At 39.2% G+C, this 23,736-nt stretch overlaps 2 protein-coding genes and 1 long non-coding RNA gene across 3 annotated transcripts in view; 2 read left to right on the top strand and 1 right to left on the bottom strand.

Annotated features, from left to right (window-relative positions):
• Positions 1–23,736, top strand: part of LOC125806157 (uncharacterized) — a 437,736-nt gene that overhangs the window by 323,353 nt on the left and 90,647 nt on the right. The gene's annotated exons all lie outside the window — the stretch shown is intronic.
• kazna (kazrin, periplakin interacting protein a) overlaps positions 849–23,736 on the top strand; it is a 64,776-nt gene continuing 41,888 nt past the window's right edge. The window contains exon 1 of the mRNA XM_049486074.1: positions 849–1,212. Coding sequence (XP_049342031.1) covers positions 1,074–1,212 — 139 coding nt within the window. The 5' untranslated portion in view covers positions 849–1,073. The remainder of the gene's footprint in view (positions 1,213–23,736) is intronic.
• Positions 3,231–23,736, bottom strand: part of bcar3 (BCAR3 adaptor protein, NSP family member) — a 476,193-nt gene continuing 455,687 nt past the window's right edge. The window contains exon 15 of the transcript XR_007441434.1: positions 3,231–3,433. The gene's annotated coding sequence lies outside the window, so the exon portion shown is untranslated. The remainder of the gene's footprint in view (positions 3,434–23,736) is intronic.

Consider the following 23,736-nt stretch of genomic DNA (forward strand, 5'->3'; position numbering starts at 1 on the left):
CCAAACACAATCAGATTCACTCTATCTGGATGGAGAGATTTATCTGGATAGGGATTTTATTAAATGATGAGAAGCCGGAATTAAAACAAGCTGAGATTAAATAGGAGTAACGAGGCTCTTTTTAAAATGTAAGACAATATTTTTATTAAGGAGAAATGTTGTCTGTTATAGAATAAAACAACAATGTTCATTTTCACTTAAACATAAACCTATAAATAGTTAAATCAGAGAGACTAATTATTTTAAAGTGGTCTCTTCTGGAAAAAAATAAGAGATTGCTTAAAAAGGATGAGTTTCTATGATTTTACTAAATTGAAAACCTCTAGAATATAATCAAGAGGAAGATGGATGATCACAAGCCATCAAACCAAACTGAAGTGCTTGAATTTTTGCTCCACAGGAGTGAGTAGCATAAAGTTATCCAAAAGCAGTGTGTAAGATGGTGGAGGAGAACATGATGCCAAGATGCATGAAAACTGTGAATAAAAACAAACCAGGGTTATTCCACCAAATATTTATAAATAATTCTAAACTCTTAAAACTTTACGAATATGAACTTGTTTCCTTTGCATTATTTGAGGTCTGAAAGCTCTGCATCTTTTTTCTTTTTTCAGCTATTTCTCTTTTACTGTAAATAAATGCTCTCAATGACAATATTTTTATTTGGAAAAAATTGGGAGAAATGTTGTCTGTAGTTTATAGAATAAAACAACAATGTTCATTTTACTCAAACACATACCTATGATTGATGATTGATAATGTATTTGGTACTGCCCTCCCCCTCTCTGTTCAGCACTTGGTACGGTCCGTTTAGGGAGAACTTCGTCATCGCTTCTCGCGCTCCGTGCAGCCTGTATTCCGTTCTTTCCGCGCGAGGCGCTCAGCACGCGCTGCCTCGCACAGGCTGCATTCGCTCTCTCGCGCTCTCACCCTCTCACCTGAGCGCTGTGAGGTAGGTAACCGATCGGTCGTCATGGCTCGCGTATCGCGTATCGTGACCCGTCGTGTTATGGCGTAATTAGACCCGTTTAATGTGCTGAAATATCAAACACGACAGCAAGAACAAGCGAACGATGGACGACGGCGTGCAGCTCGCGCAGCGCGCGGACGGCACGGGCACGGTCCAGTGCGCGAGCCAAGAGGAGCCGGGGGAAGCGGGAGCGCGCGACACGGGGTCGAGTGAACAACAACAGCGGAGGCGGCGCCGACACGGTAGGTTAAGGGCTGTCTTTCATTTTTTTATTCTTTCATTTTTACCTGCGCCTCGAGCGCACTCACCTGCCTGCGCGTGCTGACTGTGCACGGGCACGAGGAGTCAGGTGTGCTGGCTGTAGAGGTAGAACAGTAGCTCTATGTGGTAAACTCCATTAGGTAGCTAAGCAACCATTGGAATTAGTGCCATTACACTCCTATACACAGATGAGCCAAAACATTAGGACCATGCCAAATGTCATGGGACAGGAAATAGTATCATGTCCAGGGACGCGATGAAACTGGCACTCATCAGGATTGCTCCAGGAAAGGAAGGGCAAGAATTGCCTCTGTTACATAGGATAAGTTCATCGAAGTTCCCAGCCTCAGAAACATTTATAATAATTATTTAACAATAATAATAAAGAATAATTACATGCCCTTTCTTGCATTGTGGTGTGTTTTTAAAAAATATTATTAAACACCTAATTTTATCTACAAAATGACTCAGTTTTAGAAACATTGTGGTGTGTTTTTAAAAGGTTGTTAAATACCTAATTTTACTTACAAAATGACACACTGTGGTTTTTTAAAGGTTATTAAACACCTACTTTTAAATGCAAGCTACAAAAATGACTAATTTTAGAGACAGATCCAACAATTCTACACCAATTCAAGTCCTCATTTTGACTAATCCGTACACCCATATATTCATATGTCAGCCTCTGTTTAGACCCACTTCTATGCATGAGATAATAAAGTCAATTATGATAAATATGATCTGATAAATGCACCAACAGTGACTTTATGGTTACATTTGACTTTTTATTTAAAAAAATTATCTACAAAAATATACAAAAATTAATAGTAAGTAAGGCAAACCTCACTCCTGCTATTTCATTGTTTCGTTAGATTGGACATTCATTTAGCATGGCCTAGGGTTAATTTTGAGTGCAGCACTGGGGCATCACTAGCCCATTTTTAGGAAGCTTAAGGGCTTCTAAAAGTGAAAGCAGTGAAAGCTTTAAACATTTTGTCTCTAATAAACAGTTTGTCTCTAATAAGCTAAATTATTCAAATCGAAGAAAGTAGATCATTAACAGAATTAAAATATATAGAATAGATTAGAATTAGACTGAGAGAATGCATCTGTGGAAGATATTTTTAATAAAAATACGTAAAATTGTGTGCTAATTTTATCTTCTCTGCTAAAAAGATGAATAAAATGAAGGTAACATGTATGTGCACTGAGCATAATATTTTTTGCATCTGATTTGAAGTGTTTATATTGTTTCTCATATTTCATCCTGGGAACTCGCCTCAATGTCATTTTACAGTATTTTTTTTTAAGAGAGGGTGGTGGGGGTGGGTTACTTGGACAGTTCTTGCCAGACGCCACCAGTCACAATCATTACCACCCACTCACTGCACTACTCACTACTTCTATAGCATATTTCTCTACATATTTTTAAATACTCTCTAGATAGCACCTCACAATGTATACATGTGTGGGGTTACCCAATCAACCCCTGAGGTAGCAATTGCTATCCCATGATTTATGGCATGGCGTGTCATGTTAGTGTAGTTAAATCAAGTTTATGCAATTATCTTGCAACAATGGTACGAGAGCTCAGGGAAAGGTCAGGGATGTACACTGATGATGTGCCAGATGTCATGGTACAGCTGTATTTAAATTAATCATGATAAAGAAGAGTAAGGATCATAACTGGCAACATTAAGCTAGAATTGAACACACAGTGTTTAGCTTTCATGGGACATTCAAATTCCCATGACTTTTGGCATGCTAGTGTGTTTTGGATGGACAATGAAACTGAAACACCTGGTTTTAGAGCACAATAATGTATTGTGGTGACGGACAGTTCTGGTGGAAACAGGAGAGTTGAGGTGCACATTGAATTCTGCGTGATTTGATCAGCCGTGGTTTTAATTTTTTTGGATACAATCCGGGTTAGCACCCGAACATCCCTTTCAGACAGCTTCCTCTTACAGCATCCACAGTTAATCCTGTTGGATGTGTTTGGTCCTTCTTGGTGGTATGCTGGCATTACCCTGGATACCGTGGCTCTTGATGCATCACAAAGACTTGCTGTCTTGGTCACAGATGCTCCAGCAAGATGTGCACCAACAATTTGTCCTCTTTTGAACTCTGGTATGTCACCCATAATGTTGTGTGCATTGCAATATTTAGAGCAGAACTGTGCTCTTACCCTGATAATTGAACCTTCACACTCTGCTGTTACTGGTGCAATGTGCAATTGATTGATTGATGGGCTCCAATTTAGCTGTGATGAAACCTCCCACACTAAAATGATGACCGGTGTTTCAGTTTCATTGTCCAACCCCTGTATATGGTATGTAATTCATTGCAAGGTCTACAATCACAGTTTCCCAAAAGCTTTTTAGAGCTAAGACCATTATCATCGTTATGAGAGAGAGAGCCAAAGAGAGAGAGTGTTCAGTGTGATGCTCGCTCGACCGTTTAAGATCTTCTTTGTATCTCTCTGAAAGGGCAGAGCTTCTTATTAGATGTGGTGAGAACCTATCAAAACTGTTCCAAAGAGGGACGACCCACAAACCGGGTCGAGACAGTTTTGGGCACCCAGGGGTCACTAATGCACGACTGGATGACAATAAGGGTCAGAACAGACCGACAGAGGGGCTGATGTGGAACAAATCACGAAATTTTAAGAATGGTTATGAGTAGGGCTGTACGATATTGGAAAAAGTTGCCATAAGTCAACAATACAACATGACACAATATTGTTAACAATGCATTCTGTATCCATGATTGAAGTAAAATAAATGATAGACATGATACAACATATCATGAGAAATGAGAACATTTTTTCTTTTGCACCAAGCAGCAAAAAACAAATAAAAGTATTTTATATATCTTTAATTTTACAAAATTGAAAACCTCTGGAATATAATCAAGAGGAAGATGGATGATCACAAGCCGTCAAACCAAACTGAACTGCTTGAATGTTTGCACCAGGAGTAAAGCAGCATAAAGTTATCCAAAAGCAGTGTGTAAGACTGGTGGAGGAGAACATGATGCCAAGATGCATGAACACTGTTATTAAAAACCAGGTTTATTCCACCAAATTATGATTTTTGAACTCTTAAAGCTTTATGAATATGAACTTGTTTTCTTTGCATTATTTGAGGTTTGAAATTTGAGTTTTTTTCTTCTTTACTAAATGAACAATGTTCATTTTACTCAAACATAAATCTATAAATAGCAGAATCAGAGAAACTGATTCAGAAACTGAAGTGGTCTCTTATTTTTTTCCAGAGCTGTATATTGTGTTTAGCCCTATTTGTAATAAGAATGAGTCACACTCCACAGTGGATCACACTGTGCTGTGCTAATATATAACTGTGTGGCTATAGGCTGATCACAGAGCCCCTGCTGATCCCTGTCAACCGCCTGAGTGCCTACAATGGATACAGGTTTCCTTATATCACATAGACAGCCAATTATCTGTGCACAGTTTACCAGTGGGAGACATAATATGTGTGTGTGTGTGTGTGTGTGTGTATATGTGTGTGTGTGTATGTACAGTGGTGTAAAAAGTCTTTAGTCTTGCCCCTTGATGAGTTCCTATTTTTTGCATGTTTTTCCCTTTTAAATTATTTAAATCATCAAACTAATTTTAATATTAGTCAAAGACAGCACAAATAAACACCATTTATCAGGTCATCAGGATTCAGGTCAAGACTTTGACTAGGCCACTCCAAAAGCTTCACTTTGTTTTTTTATCAGCCATTCAGAGGTGAACTTGCTGGGTCATTGTCCTGCTGCAGAACCCAAGCTGTTTTAGCTTGAGGTCACAAACAGATGGCTGGACATTCTCTGAAGAAAAGACTTCTACTTTTAATAGTTACAGAGTTCTCTGTGTTTAATCTGTGTCTTTTTCTAGTTATTATGATGAAAGTGTGTATGTGCTGCAGTGGAGAGTAACAGCAGTAACACCATCTGTTCCAGCGCTGCTTTATTTCCAAAACTCAGTTTATTTTAATTGCTATTTACCAGCTGTAGGCTGTAAGTTTGTTAAAAACCACCCCCTCTTTTTTTTAAACAATATACTGCAATTAGTCCTGTTATGATAAGATTTTTTTTGTGGATGATATATTGTCCCAAAAATTATTGCGATACACAATATTTTTGTAATTTTAAGACTATGAAATGCCACTGACATAAATATAACAGAATAGTATAAAAAGAAACAATTATACACTTTTAAATATAATTTATTAAAATTTGAATTAATCATTTATTATAATTAGTTCGGGAATTATATACTTACTTCTTCACCTACTTTAGCTTTAGTCCCCACTGTGTGAATGGAGTCACAGTTGTTGAAGCATGACTGGCTAAAATACTGTTATATATGTAAACGAACATACAAATAAACACAATAGACTATATCATCATTATTAAAAATGATCAAGATCATGGTTCATTTATTGTACGATAAATCGATGTTGCAATTATTGTGACAGGCCTAACTTCAATATACAATTACAGTATACTAATTATTTTTTTACAATAATTATTTGCTTTTTTAATTTTTAGTTAATTTGTTTTTGCATAATTTTGTACACTGTTTTTTCTTCCTGCCTAAAAAGTGCTTAAATGCAACAATAAAAGGAAGAAAATGAAGGTGTTAGAAAACGGATAAGACACAGTAATATTGTTAATTATTTTTATTATTCTTCAAGTCATGAATACAAGAAAATGGAAAAAAGACATCTAGTGATCACGTTTCTGCAGCTTCCCAGGGGTTTTTTTTGTAGCTTGTAACACACACACACACACACACACACTTATGCATGTGTCTGTCTGTGGGTCAATGGGGTGACTGTTCATCTTGGCTGGTTTTGCCAGGGGAGCCTTTGGCTATCAGTGACAGAGCGGGAGGGGGGCGAGGGGGATAGAGGGATAGGAGAAGAGGGGGAAGAGAGAGAGAGAGAGAGAGGGAGGAAGAGGGAGATAAATGAGAGCAGAAGTCGTGCATCTGCATTTTAAACCGTGTTGAAGTATTTGGGGGGGGGGGGATGTAGCATTTCAAGCTGAGCTGTCACTCAGAGCTCAGTCAAGTATTATAGTGAATTTATTTCTCAGCTTATTTCACCAATTACAGTTTTTATATTTCACTGGCCTACTGATGCACAGTGTCAGAGCAAGCCCTCATAAATACATTTAAATTCTAGATAGACTTCATAACAGTTTTTTTAGTTAATAAAACTGGTGAAAATGATTAAATGAGAATGAAAAGAATGATTGTCAAACTATTTAAAGTGACTGTCTGCGAGTTTGGGGATTTGGAGACCTCTCTGGTGAGAATGTGTAATTGCACAAACTAGAACTTCTTGATTCATATTAACATACATGTTAATATGAATAAATTGCTGAATTAAATCCTGATGGTCATGCCAGTAAAATATACCCCCTCCCAACAGGAATAATTTAAAAGGCATAATAATAGTGACTGCTGCTATAAATCATCTTAGCTGCAAAGATAGCTTATTTGTTCATATGGACAATTCTAGACAGTTCTGCCGTTCATGATCATTACCACCCTCAATAATATGTGATAATGGTGATATGGTCTAGTATGTTTGTTTGTATGTTTAATTCACATTTATAACAGTGAACAGTATTTTAGCCAGTCATGCTAAATGAATAATCAGTGCTTTAATAACTGGGCAGTTTGCCAAGTCCTGCTGGAAAATGAAATCCGCATCTTCATAAAAGTTGTCAGTAGCAGAGGGAAGCATGAAGTGCTGTAAGATTTTGTGGGAAAACAAAACTGCACTGACTTTAGACTTGATAATAAAACACAGTGGATCAACACCAGCAGATGACTTCACGCTTTCATGCTCAGATTTCATTTTCTAGCAGGACTTGGCACACTGCCCACACTGCCAAAAGTACCAATTGATCTTATATAAAATTAAAATTTTCTGAGACACTGATTTTTTGGTTTTCACTGGCTGTAAACCATAATTATTAATCAACAATAAAAGAAATAAACGCTTAAAGTACATCACTCTGTCTGTAATACATCTATAAAATATATAAGTTTCAAGATTTAAACTGCAATTCTGAAAGGAAGTAACTTTTCAATGATATTCTTTTGATTTTTTGAGATGCCCTTAATTAATATTAGTTTTCTTTAAAAGGGTATAATTGTCTTTTTATGCTACTATATTTATCATTAAATCAGTGGCATTAAATGGTCTTAAAATGACAATAATATCGTTAATCGCAATAATTTCTGAGACGATATCTCCCCTACAAAAAATAATCTTATTGGTGCACGCCAAGAGTGAATCTAACTTCGGCTCCCATAATTTACATCACCTTGCCATGAGCAAGCTGACCACTGTCCAACCTCACTCACAAGATAACACCCCACAACTTACACAGGTGTGGGCCTTTCTAAGCCATCTCCCAAGGTAAATTTATAATCAGTACACATACTGCATGCTGTCCCATAATTTTGGTATATCACTAATGACAATGGTATGGTTGTTTTTCTGAATGTGGATAATGAACCGTGAATGTGGATTATTCCCCTTGTCTGCTAAACTGTCTTTATATTTCTATTAATAAAGGCCGTAATTGCAGAAATCTGAGGCACGACTGAACCACAGAACAGTGTCATAAGTGTCAGTATTTTTAGAGTAAGCGTCTTTTTTATTCAGGCACGGTTCTCAGTGTCCCCCACCCCAGGCCTCATCGTTTTTCCAGTTCAGTAGAATCAGAATTTCATGTATTTGACACAGTTTCTCCAGCCGCCGGTGTCCTTCACACCCTCACACCTTCATTGACGCTGCCAGTGCCCTCAGGCTGCCCGCAGGCCTCGGCGCACTCCTCTTATGATATAAACCCTGCGATTGTTTCCTCCTTGTCCTTCATGGCTTATGTCAACTGGAGTGGATCTCGCAGAAGAAAAGAGAAATGTCAAGAGGCTGCTCTGATATTTTCTCTCTATAGAGACGCTCACAGATACACAGATCAGGAATTACCCTTTCAGCTCTTTTTAGCTTCACTGATCATATAGGATATTTTGTAGTTCTATAAGAATTATATGTAGTCCTGTATCTGTTTCTCTACATATTTTATTACACTGCCTGGCCAAAAATAAAGAGACAAAAAGTCTTCACCTGGATGTAAGTAAGTAAATGATGTGGGGTTGGTTGGTTGATGCTGCAGTTGGTCTGCAGGTTTAGGTTCAGCAACAGTATGTGCTGAAAGAATGAGATCAGCTGACTCCCTGAATATACTGAATATAGACCAGATTATTCCATCAATGGATTTTTTCGTTCCTGATGGCACAGGCTAGTGCTGGGCGATTTTCATGATTAATTTAATTAATTCGAATTACATTTTTTTTTTTTTTTTTTCAGATTTTTCCCCATTTTCTCCCAATTTGGCTATCCAATTGTCCCACCCCATTGTGTGTCCCCATCACCGGTGACATCCGTGACCCTTGGAGGATGCGGACGAGCACACGCCTCCTCCGACACGTGTGAAGTCAGTCACCCCTTTTTTCAAGCTGCTGCGGATGAATCATTTCCTGAGCAGCATCACAGCGCGCTCGGAGGAAAGCACAGCGGCTAGGTTCCGATTCATCCGCTCACAGACGCCTCGTGCCGCCCAGCGCCACCTTAAGTGTGATGGGGAGAGAGCGCCATCTACCCACCCCAGAGGGAGCAGGGCCAATTTTGCTCCCTCTGAGCGCTGGCAGCTGATGGTAAAGCTGCATGAGTGGGGGTTCGAACCTGCGACCTCCCGCTCATAGTGGCAGCGCTTTAGACCGCTGGACCACTCGGCGCCCCTCGAATTACAGTTTTAATGCGATTTTTAAAATAATAGTAATCGTGATTTTACGTACAGACATTTTATCTTTTTAATCTTGAATATCCGAAAACGCTACTCATTTCTGAAGTGTTTATTCGTCTTACCCTGGTTACCGGCGCCTCCCACAGACTGACGCACGCATGTTTTCATTCCGCTCATTTTCGTTCCGAGTTCGAGCACTGTTCCAGCACTTTCCACACAAACACCCGGTGGGATAAAGCATATATTTAGTTAAAAATAAATCCTACCACTTCTTAAAACTTCAGCATCATTGCTCTCCGGTTAGAATTCTTGATTAATTGTGGAAAACTATAACAATCTCTTCTTCAAACTTTCTTCTGTGACTCGTTTAGTGCGTTATTTCCATATATATGTCCGTCAGTGTGTGAGTTTGTCCGCGGTGTGTGTACATGAGGTAGGCGCGTAATATATATATATATACGCATGGGCTTGTTGTACATTGTTTTAAATCATTGATTCACTCAGTGAGTCGATTTAACCCAAAGCCTCTGAATTTTTTTTATAGGTTAACCTAGTTTTGAACAATTTCTTTGTCATCTGTAGTAGGGGTGGGCGATATGGCTCTAAAATAATATCACGATATTTCAGGGTATTTTTGCGATAACGATATACTTGGCGATATAGGAAAACTAAAATAATTCATTCATTTCAGGAATATAGTATAATAGTATAACAGAATAATCATAATGTGGCAAAATAAATAATATAGCATAAAATAATATAATGCAGCAAAAAATATTTCAGAATATTTAGTGCATGCATATAAACTGCAAACTAAAACAATTCTACAATAAATACACCTAAAGCTTCACAGTAAATAATAGACTACTTTTAAGACAGAACAGCCCTGTTATCACGATATGAATTTTTAATATCGTGATATTTCTGTGTCACGATATATTGTATACGATATAATATTGCCCACCCCTAATCTGTAGTTTGATTTTTAGTAAGGGTGGAAAAAATTTATTATAATCGAAAATCTGATTTTTTATTTTTGGTTGAAGATTTTTTTTTTAGGCCATAATCGCCCAGCACTAGCACGACCATATTCCAAGATGACAGTGTCAGGATTGATGGGTCTGGAATTGTGAAAGAGTTCAGGGTTCAGGGAGCATGAGATCATCATTTTCACACATGGATTGAGAGAGAGAGTTCACCACAGAGTCCAGACCTTAACCTCATTGAGAATCTTTGGGATGTGCTGGATGGAGAAGAGCTGCTTTGTGCAGTGGTCAGACTCTACCATCATCAATGCTGCTGCAAGATCTTGGTGAAAAATTAATCCAGCAACACTGGATTTAAATAAATCTTGTGACACTGCAGAAGCTTATTGAAACAATGCCACAGTGAATGCGTGCTGCAATTAAAGGCGGTCCAACCAAATATTAAAATATGACCTTTTATTTGTAGTAAAGAGTAAAGGTAATCTGGCATTACCTTACAAAATTGCCCCACACCCCAAGAGCTATAGTGAGGTTTGGGTGTTGAATGAACACAACCCCACCTCATCTCCAACTCTCTCTCTCTCTCACACACACACACACACACACACACACACATTTTCAGGAAGCGTCAGATTACATTGGTGGGGTCAGTGTAGATGTTTAAAGTGCTTGAGAAGAGAGCTCCCTCTCTCTCACTCTCTGTCTCTCTATATCACTCTACCGCTTTCTCTTTTACGCCTTTGAGGATTTCACACTTTTGGCTTTAAAAAGAGACATATGTAAGTTTATTGTATATGTCTTGTATTTTGTGTGTGTGTGTGTGTGTGTGTGTGTGTGTTTGATCTGGTTTCATCCCTTCCCTCAATATTTCATGCATGTGTAGCTTTATTGCTCCCATTAAGAGTAATGAAAATGATGTGCTATATAAAACACAAGAGATGGGCAATATAATAATATTTGATTGTGTTGTGGTTAGGCCTGTCACAATAATTGCGATATCGATTTATCGTACAATAAATGAACATGACCTCAATAATTTTTGATAATCGTGATGTAATCGTCCATTGTGTTTATTTGTATGTTTGTTCACATATAAAACAGTGAACAGTATTTTAGCCAGTCATGCTTCAATACCTGTAACTCCATAATATACACACAGTGCGGACTAAAGTAGGTGAAGAAAAAAGTATATAATTTCCAAACTAATCATAATAAATGATTAATTCAATATTCGTTGTCTTTAAGAAGTGTATAATTGCTTTTTTATGCTGTTCTGTTATCATTATGTTAGTGACATTTAATAGTCTTAAATAGGCCTGGACAATAATTCGATATCGGTATTTATCGCGATAAGAAATGTTTCAATAACGGTGATATCAGTTTTGTGGTATATCGATATGTATTAGAATCACGGACAGGCGTTTTTTACTGGCGTCAGCTCGCCCCAGAGCTCAACACATTCAGCCCCCGTAGCTGGGCTACGTCAGTGCGTGATGACGTAACCACACAGGCACGTAGCCAAATAGGCTAGGCTAGGCAAGGCTAGGTTAAAATGGCTAGGCTCGGGTCCGCTTCGCTACGCAGCACATATGTCTCGCGCTGGAGCCAAACGGAGCCGGGACGAGCGGATCCAAGGCTATGGTAGACTCGATTCGGTCGGCCCCGGATCCTCGAGGCCGGCCGCGGGTCCGCTCGCGGGTCCTCGAGGCCGGCCGCGGGTCCGCTCCCTTGCCGCTTTGCTGCAAATTGTGCCGGAGAGTGCAGCCGACCAGCAGCGGTAATGTTAATACATCTAATCTGTTCCACAACTTCAAGCTTCAAGCAACTCCACTACATACAATATTTTTCTTATACTGACTGAAGCACTTTTATAGCTTATGTTGTAACTAAGTTATTCATAGTTGATAAAGCCTGTAGGTTTGTTTATTTGACGGGAAAAAGGCTTATTGTATTCTATATCCTAGTTGAAACACTTTTGTTTTAATCTGTTAAATTTGTTCACAAAGAATAAGAAGTTCTGCCTCTGTTGTAATTTAAAGTTATTTTTATTGGTAATAGTTATATAGGCTTATGTTTGACAGGGATGTCATGTTATTATTTTGCTATATGCAAATAATATTGAGCATTGATTTATTTTGACTACTTTTATTTCTAAAGTATTAAAGTTTTTGTGAAAGGAGGTTTCAATGTCTTAAATTAAATTTTCAGACAGTAGTAGGTACAGATTTCCGTTAGATAGATAGATAGATAGATAGATAGATAGATAGATGTGCATAAAATGAGGGTATCTGATGCCAGCAATACAAAAAGTGCAAATACACAGTTATATAATAATTTAAATTCGCAGTGCTGCAGGGATTGCAGGGCTTCTTAGCAGTTTTCTGAGGCCTTCAAAGTATTTATATCAATATCGAATTTATATCGTATCGACCGAAATTTAAGGAATATATCGTGACATAAATTTTGCCCATATCGTCCAGCACTAGTCTTAAAATTACAAAAATATTGCGTATCGCAATCATTTCAGGGACGATCTACCATCCACAAAAAAATCGTGTCATTTCTTAGTTATTTTGATGCACAATATGCTTTTATTTTATGCTTTTATGAGTATTAAGTGGGTCAACACCTGTGTTAAAGCAGCAGTTGCTAATATTTATTTCCTTTAAATTAAAAGCAGTAGTATTCTTGTGGTGGATTGACACAAAATATTGTAATTAACTGTTTTAAAAAATAACATTTCATTCTAAAAACAGAGTGGTCTGGTAAATCTGTTGGATTTTATTGTTATCTTTCCATTTCGACAACATTTATAAATGGTTACAAAATTATAAAAATAATACTCAAAAATGCAGCAATTTATTTTTACATTAACTGTCATTAAAACCACTTTGTCACATGCTCTGTTCAATTACACAATTACAATTTCTTACCAGAGAAGTCTCTAAACCTGGGTAGTTATTTTGACTCATAAAGACCAGCCTCCTATCTGTTTGAATGGAGAAACACTAAAATAATAATAATAATAATAAAAATAAAAATGGTTCAAATGACAATTTTAACAACATTAGTTTCAAATTACTGATAAAATCTGATTAAAGCATTTTAGTTTGTAGCCTTTTTCTCAGTAATGCACAAAAAAACCCATGAATTTTCAGCTTGTTCTGGCTGCTGCACTTGCGCAGATCTCCATATCATGGTGGAAGCTTCCGCTCTATCCCTACTATGACTGTCCTCTTCTTTCAGTACAACAAGCAAGCTGATTGGCTCTTTTTTTTTTAAGGGCGGGACTTTATCCATAAACATACACGCACATGTTGAGCATTACATTACATCTTCACTTCCTGTAGAGCCACCACTACAAAATATGTTAAATATAGAAGAAACCCTGTTTAGTATTTGAATAGCACTTTTTTTTAAACTGCAGATGAATTTTTGTCAGCTTAAAGTAGCACTAAACCCCCTGATTTGAGCTGACTTCCAGCTCAAATTTGGGTGATGTATGGGTTTAGAGTCGCCTCTGATAGCGGTGAGACGCAGACTTTGTCAGCAGGGGGCGGTATTATTGATTGACTGATTTGCATATTGTGATGTGTTTGCATACTAAAATACACTAAAATATCATCCACGCCTATAGCATAGTTGAACCTGAGAGGGCGCTGCAGAAACGTAAATTATTATTAAATTATTAAAAGCGTTTTTTAAAGATTAGGAAATGTTAATAAAATTTAAGCAAGACTGGTTTGTTTCATTACTTCAAAAAAACACGTTAATTTCAGCTATTAATAGGAAAAAAATGTGGTTTAGGGTTTAGTAGCTCTTTTAAAGACATTCTGTCTGTTAAAAACCTCCATATCGCCTCCATATCACCATATCGCCCAGCCCAGCTCTATAAAATACTATAAAATATATTTACCTTCAGATTTATGCACTGGTCCATGTTGTTCATTAACGTCTTCCACAGTGCTGAGTTGTTCGGCTTTGTGTTATTTTGCATTAGTGGGATTCTATAGTTGCCAGGACCCTCATTATCCCTCTGCTATCGGTTCAGTGCACCTGCATTAACTTGAGCAGAGTGGGTTGAAATGGTGCAGGTAATGATGGGTAATTATAAGCCAAGGAAATAAATTAGAGTTTGGTAATGTGTTCAGGATAATGTGGAGTGTGTTAATGTGTTGAGGTTGGGGGAAAAAGTGGTGCTGTTTTAATAGTGTGTGTGTGTGTGTGAGAGTGTGTGTTTTAGGTGGTGTGTCATGATGTTAATCACAGATGTGGAGAAGGACTTAATATCTATTTACAGTTTGGCATCAGAGTGGCACGATGGAGTTACCCACATCTGTCTGGTGTGTGTGTGTGTGTGTGTGTGTGTGTTAGCGACACAGCAGTGTGAGGTTACGTCCAAAGAGCAGGAGACCGGTTTCACTTTAAGGTTGGAAAGGCTGCTTCACCAAATTTACACTGTGTAAAAGTGACAAAAAGTATTGGGACAGCTGCTCACTCCAATGGCCCTAAGATAATATCATGATATTTCATGATAACGATACACTTATATAATAATAATATATAATAATAATAAGAATACACTACTGCAACAAAATGAATATGCACCAATTTTTGCACCAAATTTCTATCTGCTGCTGATGTAGCATTGCAGAGTAGCATCACAGCGCTAACGCTCGGAGAAAAGCGTAGTGACTCTGTTCTGATACATCAGCTCACAGATGCAGCCTTGTGCTGATCCTCATCACCATAGGAGTGATGAGGGGAAAGAGCGCCATCTACTGTACCCACCCAGAGAGAGCAAGGCCAGTTGTGCTCTCTCGAGGCTCTGGCAGCTGATGGCACGCTGCATGACTGGGATTCGAACAAGCAAACTTCTAATCATAGTGGCAGCACTTTACACCGCTAGACCATTCAGTGACCCATGCACCATGTTTAATATAAAAGCTGCATGTAAAGTTGAAGGGGGCTGCTTACTATTCTGTAGTAAAAGAAACAATAGCTTGTGCATCACTTTATTGTAACTGAGCATCACTTGAAGAATACTGTGATAAAGGGCCCTTACAAAAAGGGCCTCTTACACCATGTGCAAGGCACGTTACAATGCTCATTGCTATCTTACACCCTGGCAACATTCTATTTTCACACCTTGCATTTGCTTAGTTAAAATTGCAACAGAGTATTAGGAATATTTCTATTCTGATAGGTATGGTGGTTTGGAAATGAGGTGTGTTCAGTTAAAGAGATAAACTTGTGGTGTATTGCAATCTTTGCGGCAAAAACACAGTTGTGCCACTGACTGATTAAAACCCTGACAACAGTCAACAGTCAGATGTTCATCGCTCTCTTGGCTAACCAGGTATTCCGTGTGCACTCAGCGCATGCACATCCACCTCCATTATTGCGCACACAAGGATACGCAGCAGTGCACAAACCCAACTTTTACATCAATAATAAACAGAATACTTTATAAAATTTCATAAAATCATTGCTGTTCCTGTAAATGACCTTCTGGCGCACCTTTACAGTGGGAATGAGCAGATCAGTTTCCTCTGCTGAGAAACACAGAAGAGCTGCGCTGTTAAAATAGCAACCCGCCAAAACACACCTATGATTGATTAAGAGAATAGTACATGCCTTCTGTGCTTTTTTAAGCTGCGCAAGGTGTACTTTTCCTGTCGTTACAATAGCAACGTTGACTGCTCACATAAAGATTGCTAAAATATCACATATAATAAAAATAAAAAGAGTTTTATCACCCAGCCCTAGATGGATTAAAAAGCCAGATAATATATCCAGGGTCAAATGTATCTGGATGAAACGCTTTATTATGGGTAGGAAAATGGGAAATTGACTGCTCTATCTTATCTCTCTCTCTCTCAGTTCGTCTCTCTACACAGTAATAAAGGAGTCTGCTCCTCTCCTGTCGGTTCTGGTGCTGGTATATAATTGAGGCTCTAATGCTGTGTTTAGCGCTCAGCCTCAGTCAGGTGGAGGGAGGTCACATTGAGATCTGTCAGAGGCAGACAGGAGCTCAGCCAGCAACCGGCCTTCACACTTCACCTCCGCACCTCCGGTAAACACCGCAGTCACACCGCTCACCGCGCCGCTTTTACACTCCGCTGCAGAGTCGGACGTGAGGCTCAACGCTTTCTGACAGAATAAAGAGAACCGAGAGCGGCGTGTTTACAGGAATATCTGCTGAGACTAATGAGCCAAACATGTTTCTGCAGACAGAAGCAGACGCTCCGCTCACTGTCAGCCGGGTGTAATCCGGAATTCACTGGGGAGAAACAAATGTTAGAGTCTTTAAACAAGCGGAGCTTTAAACATGTATCATACATATATCAACCCAATAGCTGCAGAAAACGCTGTACAAAGCTGACAATGAAGCAAAACATGGAATTTATTAAGATATCATGCTAATTAATCCAGTATGAGTAGTTTTTTTTTATCCAGTAAACAGAAGAAGGTCTAATTTATGCTAAAATCCATTTGTTCTTGTTGTTTGTGAAATACAGCAGGTCCCTCTATAGGAGTTGTTTATGATGCTGCACATGATAAAACCCTTCCTCAACCTCTTCCTCATTGTCTGCAGCAGCTAGTATAAGAAAATATTCAAAAAAATCTACGTCAACTTGTGAATTAGTATTCATGGCCCCGCCCACCTCGGCTTGCGACAGCCCACAGACAGAGAGCTGAAGCCGGGCATCGACGCCATCTCATCAGATAGGAGCTAAATACCAGCGCTAGGAACAGCATGCAGTTCATTCCTGTTATTTGTGCGAATAACACATCAGTGTTACAGAATATGCTTTTCCCAGTGATTCAGAGCTAAGATACAAATGGTTAGAATTTGTCTATGGAGGAAAAACACCACCAGCCAAGTACAAGTGAGATAAATAGGTGTGCACTTTAAGAACAGTTCTGTTTACACTTGTTAAAAGTAAAAAGCTTTTACTTTCTGGACCTCGACTATCAACCTCTGTGGATCCTATTTAACTAACTATAGGTGTAAATAGGATCTCCGGTGAATTTGCCGTTTTTTACAGAGACTCTAAGACTAGGTCAGTGGCTGAACTGCACTTAGCACGGCATTATTACACATGTTGCAAAGAAAAAGTTATTAGTGTAAAAATGTCTTTATTTTAAAACGTTTCTCGTTGCATCAGTGCTGTTAGCCAATCAGAGGCGATATGTTTGCATTTATGAATATTGATGAGCAAGAGCCGAAATCTTATTGCCAACAATGTGCCAACACCCCGGTTGCTGAGTATAATATAGGAACGGGACCGAACTGCTTGTGCCAACACCCTGGTTGCCAAGTATAATATAGGAACAGGACTGAACTGCTTGTGCAAACACCCCGGTTGCTGAGTATAATATGGGATTGAACCTGAGCCTGCTTATACCAACACCTTGGTTGTTCAGTATTCTCTGGGAATGGACCCAAGCCACATGTGCCAACTCCCCGGTTGCTGAGAATAATATGGGAATGGGCCAGAGCCACTTGTGCCAATACCCTGGTTTCTTAGTAGTATATAAGAATGGACCCAAGCCACATGTGCCAACACCCCAGTTGCCAAGTATAATAAATGAACGGGACAACACCCTGGCCAACACCCTGGTTGCAGAGTATAATATGGGATTGAACCTGAAGCTCTTATACCAACACCATGGTTGTTCAGTATTCTCTGGGAATGGACTCAAGACACATGTGCCAACACCCCGGTTGCTGAGAATAATATGGGAATGGGCCAGAGCCCCTTGTGCCAACACCCTGGTTTCTTGGTAGTATATAAGAATGGACCCAAGCCACATGTGCCAACACCCCAGTTGCTCAGTATAATATAGGAACAGGCCCCAGTTGCTTGTGCCAGCACCCTGGTTGTTGGGTATTATATGGGAAAAGATCCGAGCTGCTTGTGCCAACACCCCGGTTGCTGAGAATAAACCATATTTGCCCCAGTTTCTCATGACCAATGCAGATTTCTTAAGCCGAAGCCTTGTGCTATCTGGGTTGCTTTTATTCTTGACATGAGAACTCCTGTCAATCTCACTGTTTCCAGGCTGTTTATATTAATTCATTCAAAATAAATCCTACCCGTCCAACCCACACATTTATAATTAGCAGGTCTTTTTGGCTTGTTGCTTTCTGTTTTAATACCGTAATACTGAGCTCTGATGACATGAGGTTAAACCTGTATCGGAACAGTGACTGCTGGAACTCTGTTCTGAAAGGTATGCTGACAGAGTGTGAACACTGAGTGCTGAGTGTTGTGAGGCAGATCAGGAAGCTGAAAGGCCGCAGATGTATGAGTCTTCCTACAGCCTTCAGAGCGATGTTTCTCTCTGGTGTAATGTCGCCTCCTCCACACTTTGAAATGTCATTCTGCTGCATCACACTGCTTTTATTCTCAGCCTCCTTCCTCACAGCGTAAGAAGCGATGCTTGTTAGCTGCATCAAAGCCCCGTTTGTACCTTTTTGTGTGTGTGTGTGTGTGTGTGTGTTTTCTAGAAGAAACGAATGAGAGAAATAAATATCAGTAAATCACACTCGGAGATTTTCTGACAGTAATGGCTCTGTTCTGCTGACAAGCCAAATGTCATGGGACAGGACGTATTGTTTGTGTCCCGTGACTTTTGCCACGGAAGCTTAATAATGCTGTACTGACCTGAAGAAGTTACGTTTCTCAGAACTAAGTTTCTCAGATCAGCTGTTCTCCCTTTTAGTATTAACATGGCTATCTCATTCCAACACTGCTGAATCTGGCTGCTGTAACGTTACCTGGTAGCATTCTGATTCTGCCTCAAATCCCGCTGAGCCCGACTGTTAGCATTGTGGCTAACATGATAACAACCTGTAGATCAGGGGTTGGCAATTGAGTTTAGCGGCGGGCCAGACCTTTTCCAAGCCATTACGTGGCGAGCCATAAAAAAAATCTGCTTTGTAAAATGAAGTTTAATGAAGTGTGATGGGATGGAATGCTACAGACTAGTAGCTCTCCAGCCCAGAGGGTTGTTGAATTCAATTACAGAGCAGTTGATCTCAAAGCAGGTAAACCCAAGAAGAAAGGAATAAAAAATAAATAAATAAACACACCGCTCCTCACGCGGGATCAAACCCGTGTCGTCCGGGTCGCGGTCCAATACACTACCAGTGTCCCTGCTAGTGAATTGGGACACGGCCGGGGAAAAAAACGCCCTCATAAGGAGATAGAACGGGCGGAAAAACGAGATCGGGTGGAAACTAAACTAAAGAGAGACAGGGGAGGGATGTAAACAAAAGCTCTCCAGAGAAGCATTTTATTTATTTGTAGTCACTATCGTTCATTACAGTTCAAACAACCTCACAGGCCAGATGTTTCATGCTTGAGAGTTAGCATCACTGCTAACTCGTTTCAACACTAGTTCAATCAGTGTTAGCATTGTGGCTAACCTATTCCAACCCTGTGTGTTTGTGTGAGTGTTATCTAAACATGACGGGCGTCAAAGTGAGGGAGTGCAGTATCTGTTTCAGGATGCAATTGAAATTAGCACAGCTTTTTATAGACACCTGTACTTGGTTGCAGTGTGCTTATCATTCATGTATATTAATTAAAGTGTGTGTGTATATGTATATGTTTCATGTGTATTACCTGAAGTGCGTTAGTGTGTGTGTGTGTGTACATAGTGTGTGTGTTACGCAGTGTTTGGGTGATTATGTGCAGTAGAGACTGAGCTTTATACCCACTGTTCCCTCAGTCTGGGTTGGGGTCGATGTTGGTTTGAGGTCCTGGTCTCACTGGTCTCCTGTAGGCTGTAGGAGGTCCTGCAGGTCCAGCATGGTGCTGATTGGTTCTGTAGTGAAGGTTCTGGTGTAGATCCAGAGTGTTATGGAGAAAGATAGTGGAGTCAGTGGAGCTTCACCGCTTCATTGCTTGTCTAGAGTTACATCAGACCTAAAATACACGGCAGCAGGAATTTGTCTGCAGCTCTTACGCACACTCGCGCGTACATACACACACTCGCGCGTACATACATACACACACACACATTCACACACTCAGTTATATTCTCACACATTGTCTCTTCTTTTCCTCTTTTCATTTATTCTTTTTTTTTCACTGGTTTTAGCACTGGCAGGCCTACGGCATGTTCCATTACTTTCAGTTAGATGGTAATCAGATCATGCAGCGGCCCTTACACTGCCTGCCTGCCTGCTGCAGTTCCATTCAGCCATCCCTGCTGCGGTTTTTACTTTATTTATTTAGTTATTTTAGTTATTTATTGTTGTTTTAGGTCTGTCACAATTCATTGACTGAGTCACTAACTTCATCAATTATTTCACTGCCAGTTTTAGCATTGACCGTTCTAACGTTTTTATGATTTATCATAAAAAATCTACTTTTTTCTTGTTGTTTGTGAAATACAGTAGGCCTCTCTATAGGAGTTGTTTATGATGCTGCACATGATGAAACTCTTCCTCAACCTCCATTGTCTGCAGCAGTTAGTAAAAGAAAATATTCAGAAAAAAACGAGTCGATCAGAAAAAGCACCGTGTCTACATCAACCCGTGAATTAGTATGCATGGCCCCGCCCACCTTGGCTCGCGACCGCCCACATACAGAGCTGAAGCCGCACAGTGACGCCGTCTCGTCAGATAGAAGCTATTTGTTCATTCCTGTGTTATTTGTGCGAATAACACATCAGTGTTAGTTATATGCTTTACCCAGTAATTCAGAGCTAAGGAACAAATGGTTAGAATTTATCTATGGAGGAAAAACACCACCAGCAAAGCACAACTGAGATAGGTAGGTGTATGTTCAGAACAGTTCTATTTACACTAGTTAAAAAAAGTAAAAATCCACTTTCTGGACCTGGACTACCCACCTCTGTGTGTGTGTGTAACTATAGGTTTACATAGGATCTCCGGTGGATTTTGCGTTTTACAGAGACTCTAAGACTAGGTCATGTTGTAAAGAAACATATGACATTGCAAAGACTGTTATTAGTGTAAAAATGTTTTTATCTTAAAACGTTTCTTAAATTGTTTCTTAAAAAGTTGTCCATCTCGCTGCCTCGCAGTGCTGTTAGCCAATCAGATCAACACCCGTATCTCCGATCTTCATTTTTCAACAATGCAAAACCACATGCTGCAGGCCTGAAATGCAGAAATGAATGTTAATATATATTAATAAACACATTCCTGTTTATAAAAACAGTGTAATATGCTTACCAACAAAATCCTGCACTCTCAGCAGAGTGTAATCAGTAAGGGTTGGGTTATGGATGGTGATGTTTATGTGATTAAAGTCATGTGATGCAGAAATGATGCAGCACTTTACTTTGAACATCTTCATACTGACCCAGACCTGTCAGAAACACTGCCGCTGCAGGAGGGGGCGGGGCTTGTGTCCAGAACTCTTTATACCCTCCTGTTAAAGGCTTTGGGAGTCTGTGGGGAGCAGCTGACAGTGACAGGAGTTATCTGCTCATCCCTACAGCCGTCCCTGACCTCATCCTGCACTAATCACTGTTTTCACCATCAGTTACATCACAGTGTGATGATGGTGCTGTCTGACCACTCTCACTTTGTTTTTCTCTCTCTCACTTTCTGTTGTTCTTCCATGTCTCACTTTCTGTCTCTCTCTGTCATACTATCCTTTTCTCACTCTCCCTCTCTCTCTTTATTTGTCTTTCTCTTTTTTTCTCTCTTCTCCCTTTCCTTTTTTCTCTCTCCGTCTCTTTCTCTCGCACTTTCTCTTTCTGTCTCACTCTGTCTTTCTCTGTCTCTTTCTCTCTGTCTCTTTCTTTCTCTGTATCTTACTATCTTTTTCTCTCTCCTTCTCTTTCTCTTTCTCTCGCACTTTCTCTTTCTGTCTCTCCTTCTCTTTCTCTTTCTCTCACACTTTCTCTTTCTGTCTCTCCTTCTCTTTCTCTTTCTCTCTGTGTCTCTTTCTTTCTCTGTATCTTACTATCTTTTTCTCTCTCCTCTTTCTCTTCCTCTCGCACTTTCTCTTTCTGTCTCACTCTGTCTCACTCTGTCTCTTTCTCTCTGTGTCTCTTTCTTTCTCTGTATCTTACTATCTTTTTCTCTCTCCTTCTCTTTCTCTCGCACTTTCTCTTTCTGTCTCTCTCTCTGTCTCTTTCTCCCTGTCTCTTTCTTTCTCTGTATCTTACTATCTTTTTCTCTCTCCTTCTCTTTCTCTTTCTCTCGCACTTTCTCTTTCTGTCTCTGTCTCTTTCTCCCTGTGTCTCTTTCTTTCTCTGTATCTTAACATCTTTTTCTCTCTCCTTCTCTTTCTCTTTCTCTCGTACTTTCTCTTTCTGTCTCTCTCTCTGTCTCTTTCTCTGTGTCACTTTCTCTGTATCTTACTATCTTTTTCTCTCTCACTCTTTTTCTGTCTTTATCTTTCTCTCTCTTTCCCTTTCTCACTTTCTTCTTGTATGTCTCACTCTGTCTCTTTACCTCTCACTCTTTTTCTTCTTGTTTCTTTTTCAGTATTTCTCTATTTCTTTTTGTCTTTATTTCTTTCTCTCCCTCGCTTTCTTTCTCATTCAATTTCTTACTTTTTTCTCACTCTTTCGCTCTCACTTTTTCTTTCTTTGTCTCACTCTCACTTTCTCTTTTTCTCTCTCACTTTTTCTCTTGTAATTTTACAATCTTTTTCTCATTGTCTCTCTGTTTTTTTCTCTCTCGCTCTTTTTCTTCCTCTCTTTCTTTCTCTTTCTCATTTTCTCTTCCTATATCTCAATTTCTCTCTGACACACATTTCTTACTCTTTCTCTTACTTTTTTCTCTACCTCTGTTTTCTTTTTCTTTCTTTCACTTTCTCACTATTTTTCTTCTTGTTTCTTTTTCAGTATTTCTCTCTTTCTTTCTGTCTTTATTTCTTTCTTTCCCTCTCTTTCTTTCTCATTTAATTTCTTACTTTTTTTCCTCACTCTCTCTTTTTCTCTCTCACTCTTTCTTTTTCTCTTGTCATTTTACAGTCTTTTTCTCACTCTCCCTCGCTTTTTCTAGCTTTCTCCTTTTCACGTTCTCCTCCTATGTCTCACTCTGTCTGATTTTCTCATTCTTTCTTTTTCTTTCTTTTTCTGTCTTTCTCTCACTACTTTTCTATCATCCTCTCCCTCTTTTTGCTCTCTCTCTTTCTTGATTTCTTTCTCCACATATTTTTTCTTTCTCTCTTTCTCTTTCACTTTCTCTTCCTGTGTCTCACTGTCTCTCTCTCTCTCTCTGTTTATTTTTCTCTCATTCTTTTTCTTTCTCTCTTTCTCTTTCTCTCTCACTTTAGTACCCTCTCTTTTTCATTTTCTCTCACTTTTTTCTCTCTTTCTCTCACTCTTTCTTTCTCATTTTCTATTGGTATGTCTCAATTTCTCTCTCACACTTTATTCTTTCTCTTACTATCTTTTTCTCTCTACCTCTTTTTTCCTTTTTCTCTTTCTTTCCTTTTCTTTCTCAGTTTCTCATCCTGTGTCTCACTCTCTGTATCTCTTTCTGTCTCTTGTCGCTTTCTCTTGCTCTCTCATTCACCTTTTGTTCTATTTCTCTTTCATTGTCTCACTCTCACTTTCTTTTTCTCTAGTCATTTTACAATCTTTTTCTCACTCTCCCTCTCTTTTTCTAGCTTTCTCCTTTCCACTTTCTCCTCCTATGTCTCACTCTGTCTGATTTTCTCACTCTTTCTTTTTCTG

The sequence above is a fragment of the Astyanax mexicanus genome, chromosome 12, assembly GCF_023375975.1.
Source record: "Astyanax mexicanus isolate ESR-SI-001 chromosome 12, AstMex3_surface, whole genome shotgun sequence".
Classification (NCBI taxonomy): domain Eukaryota; kingdom Metazoa; phylum Chordata; class Actinopteri; order Characiformes; family Acestrorhamphidae; genus Astyanax; species Astyanax mexicanus.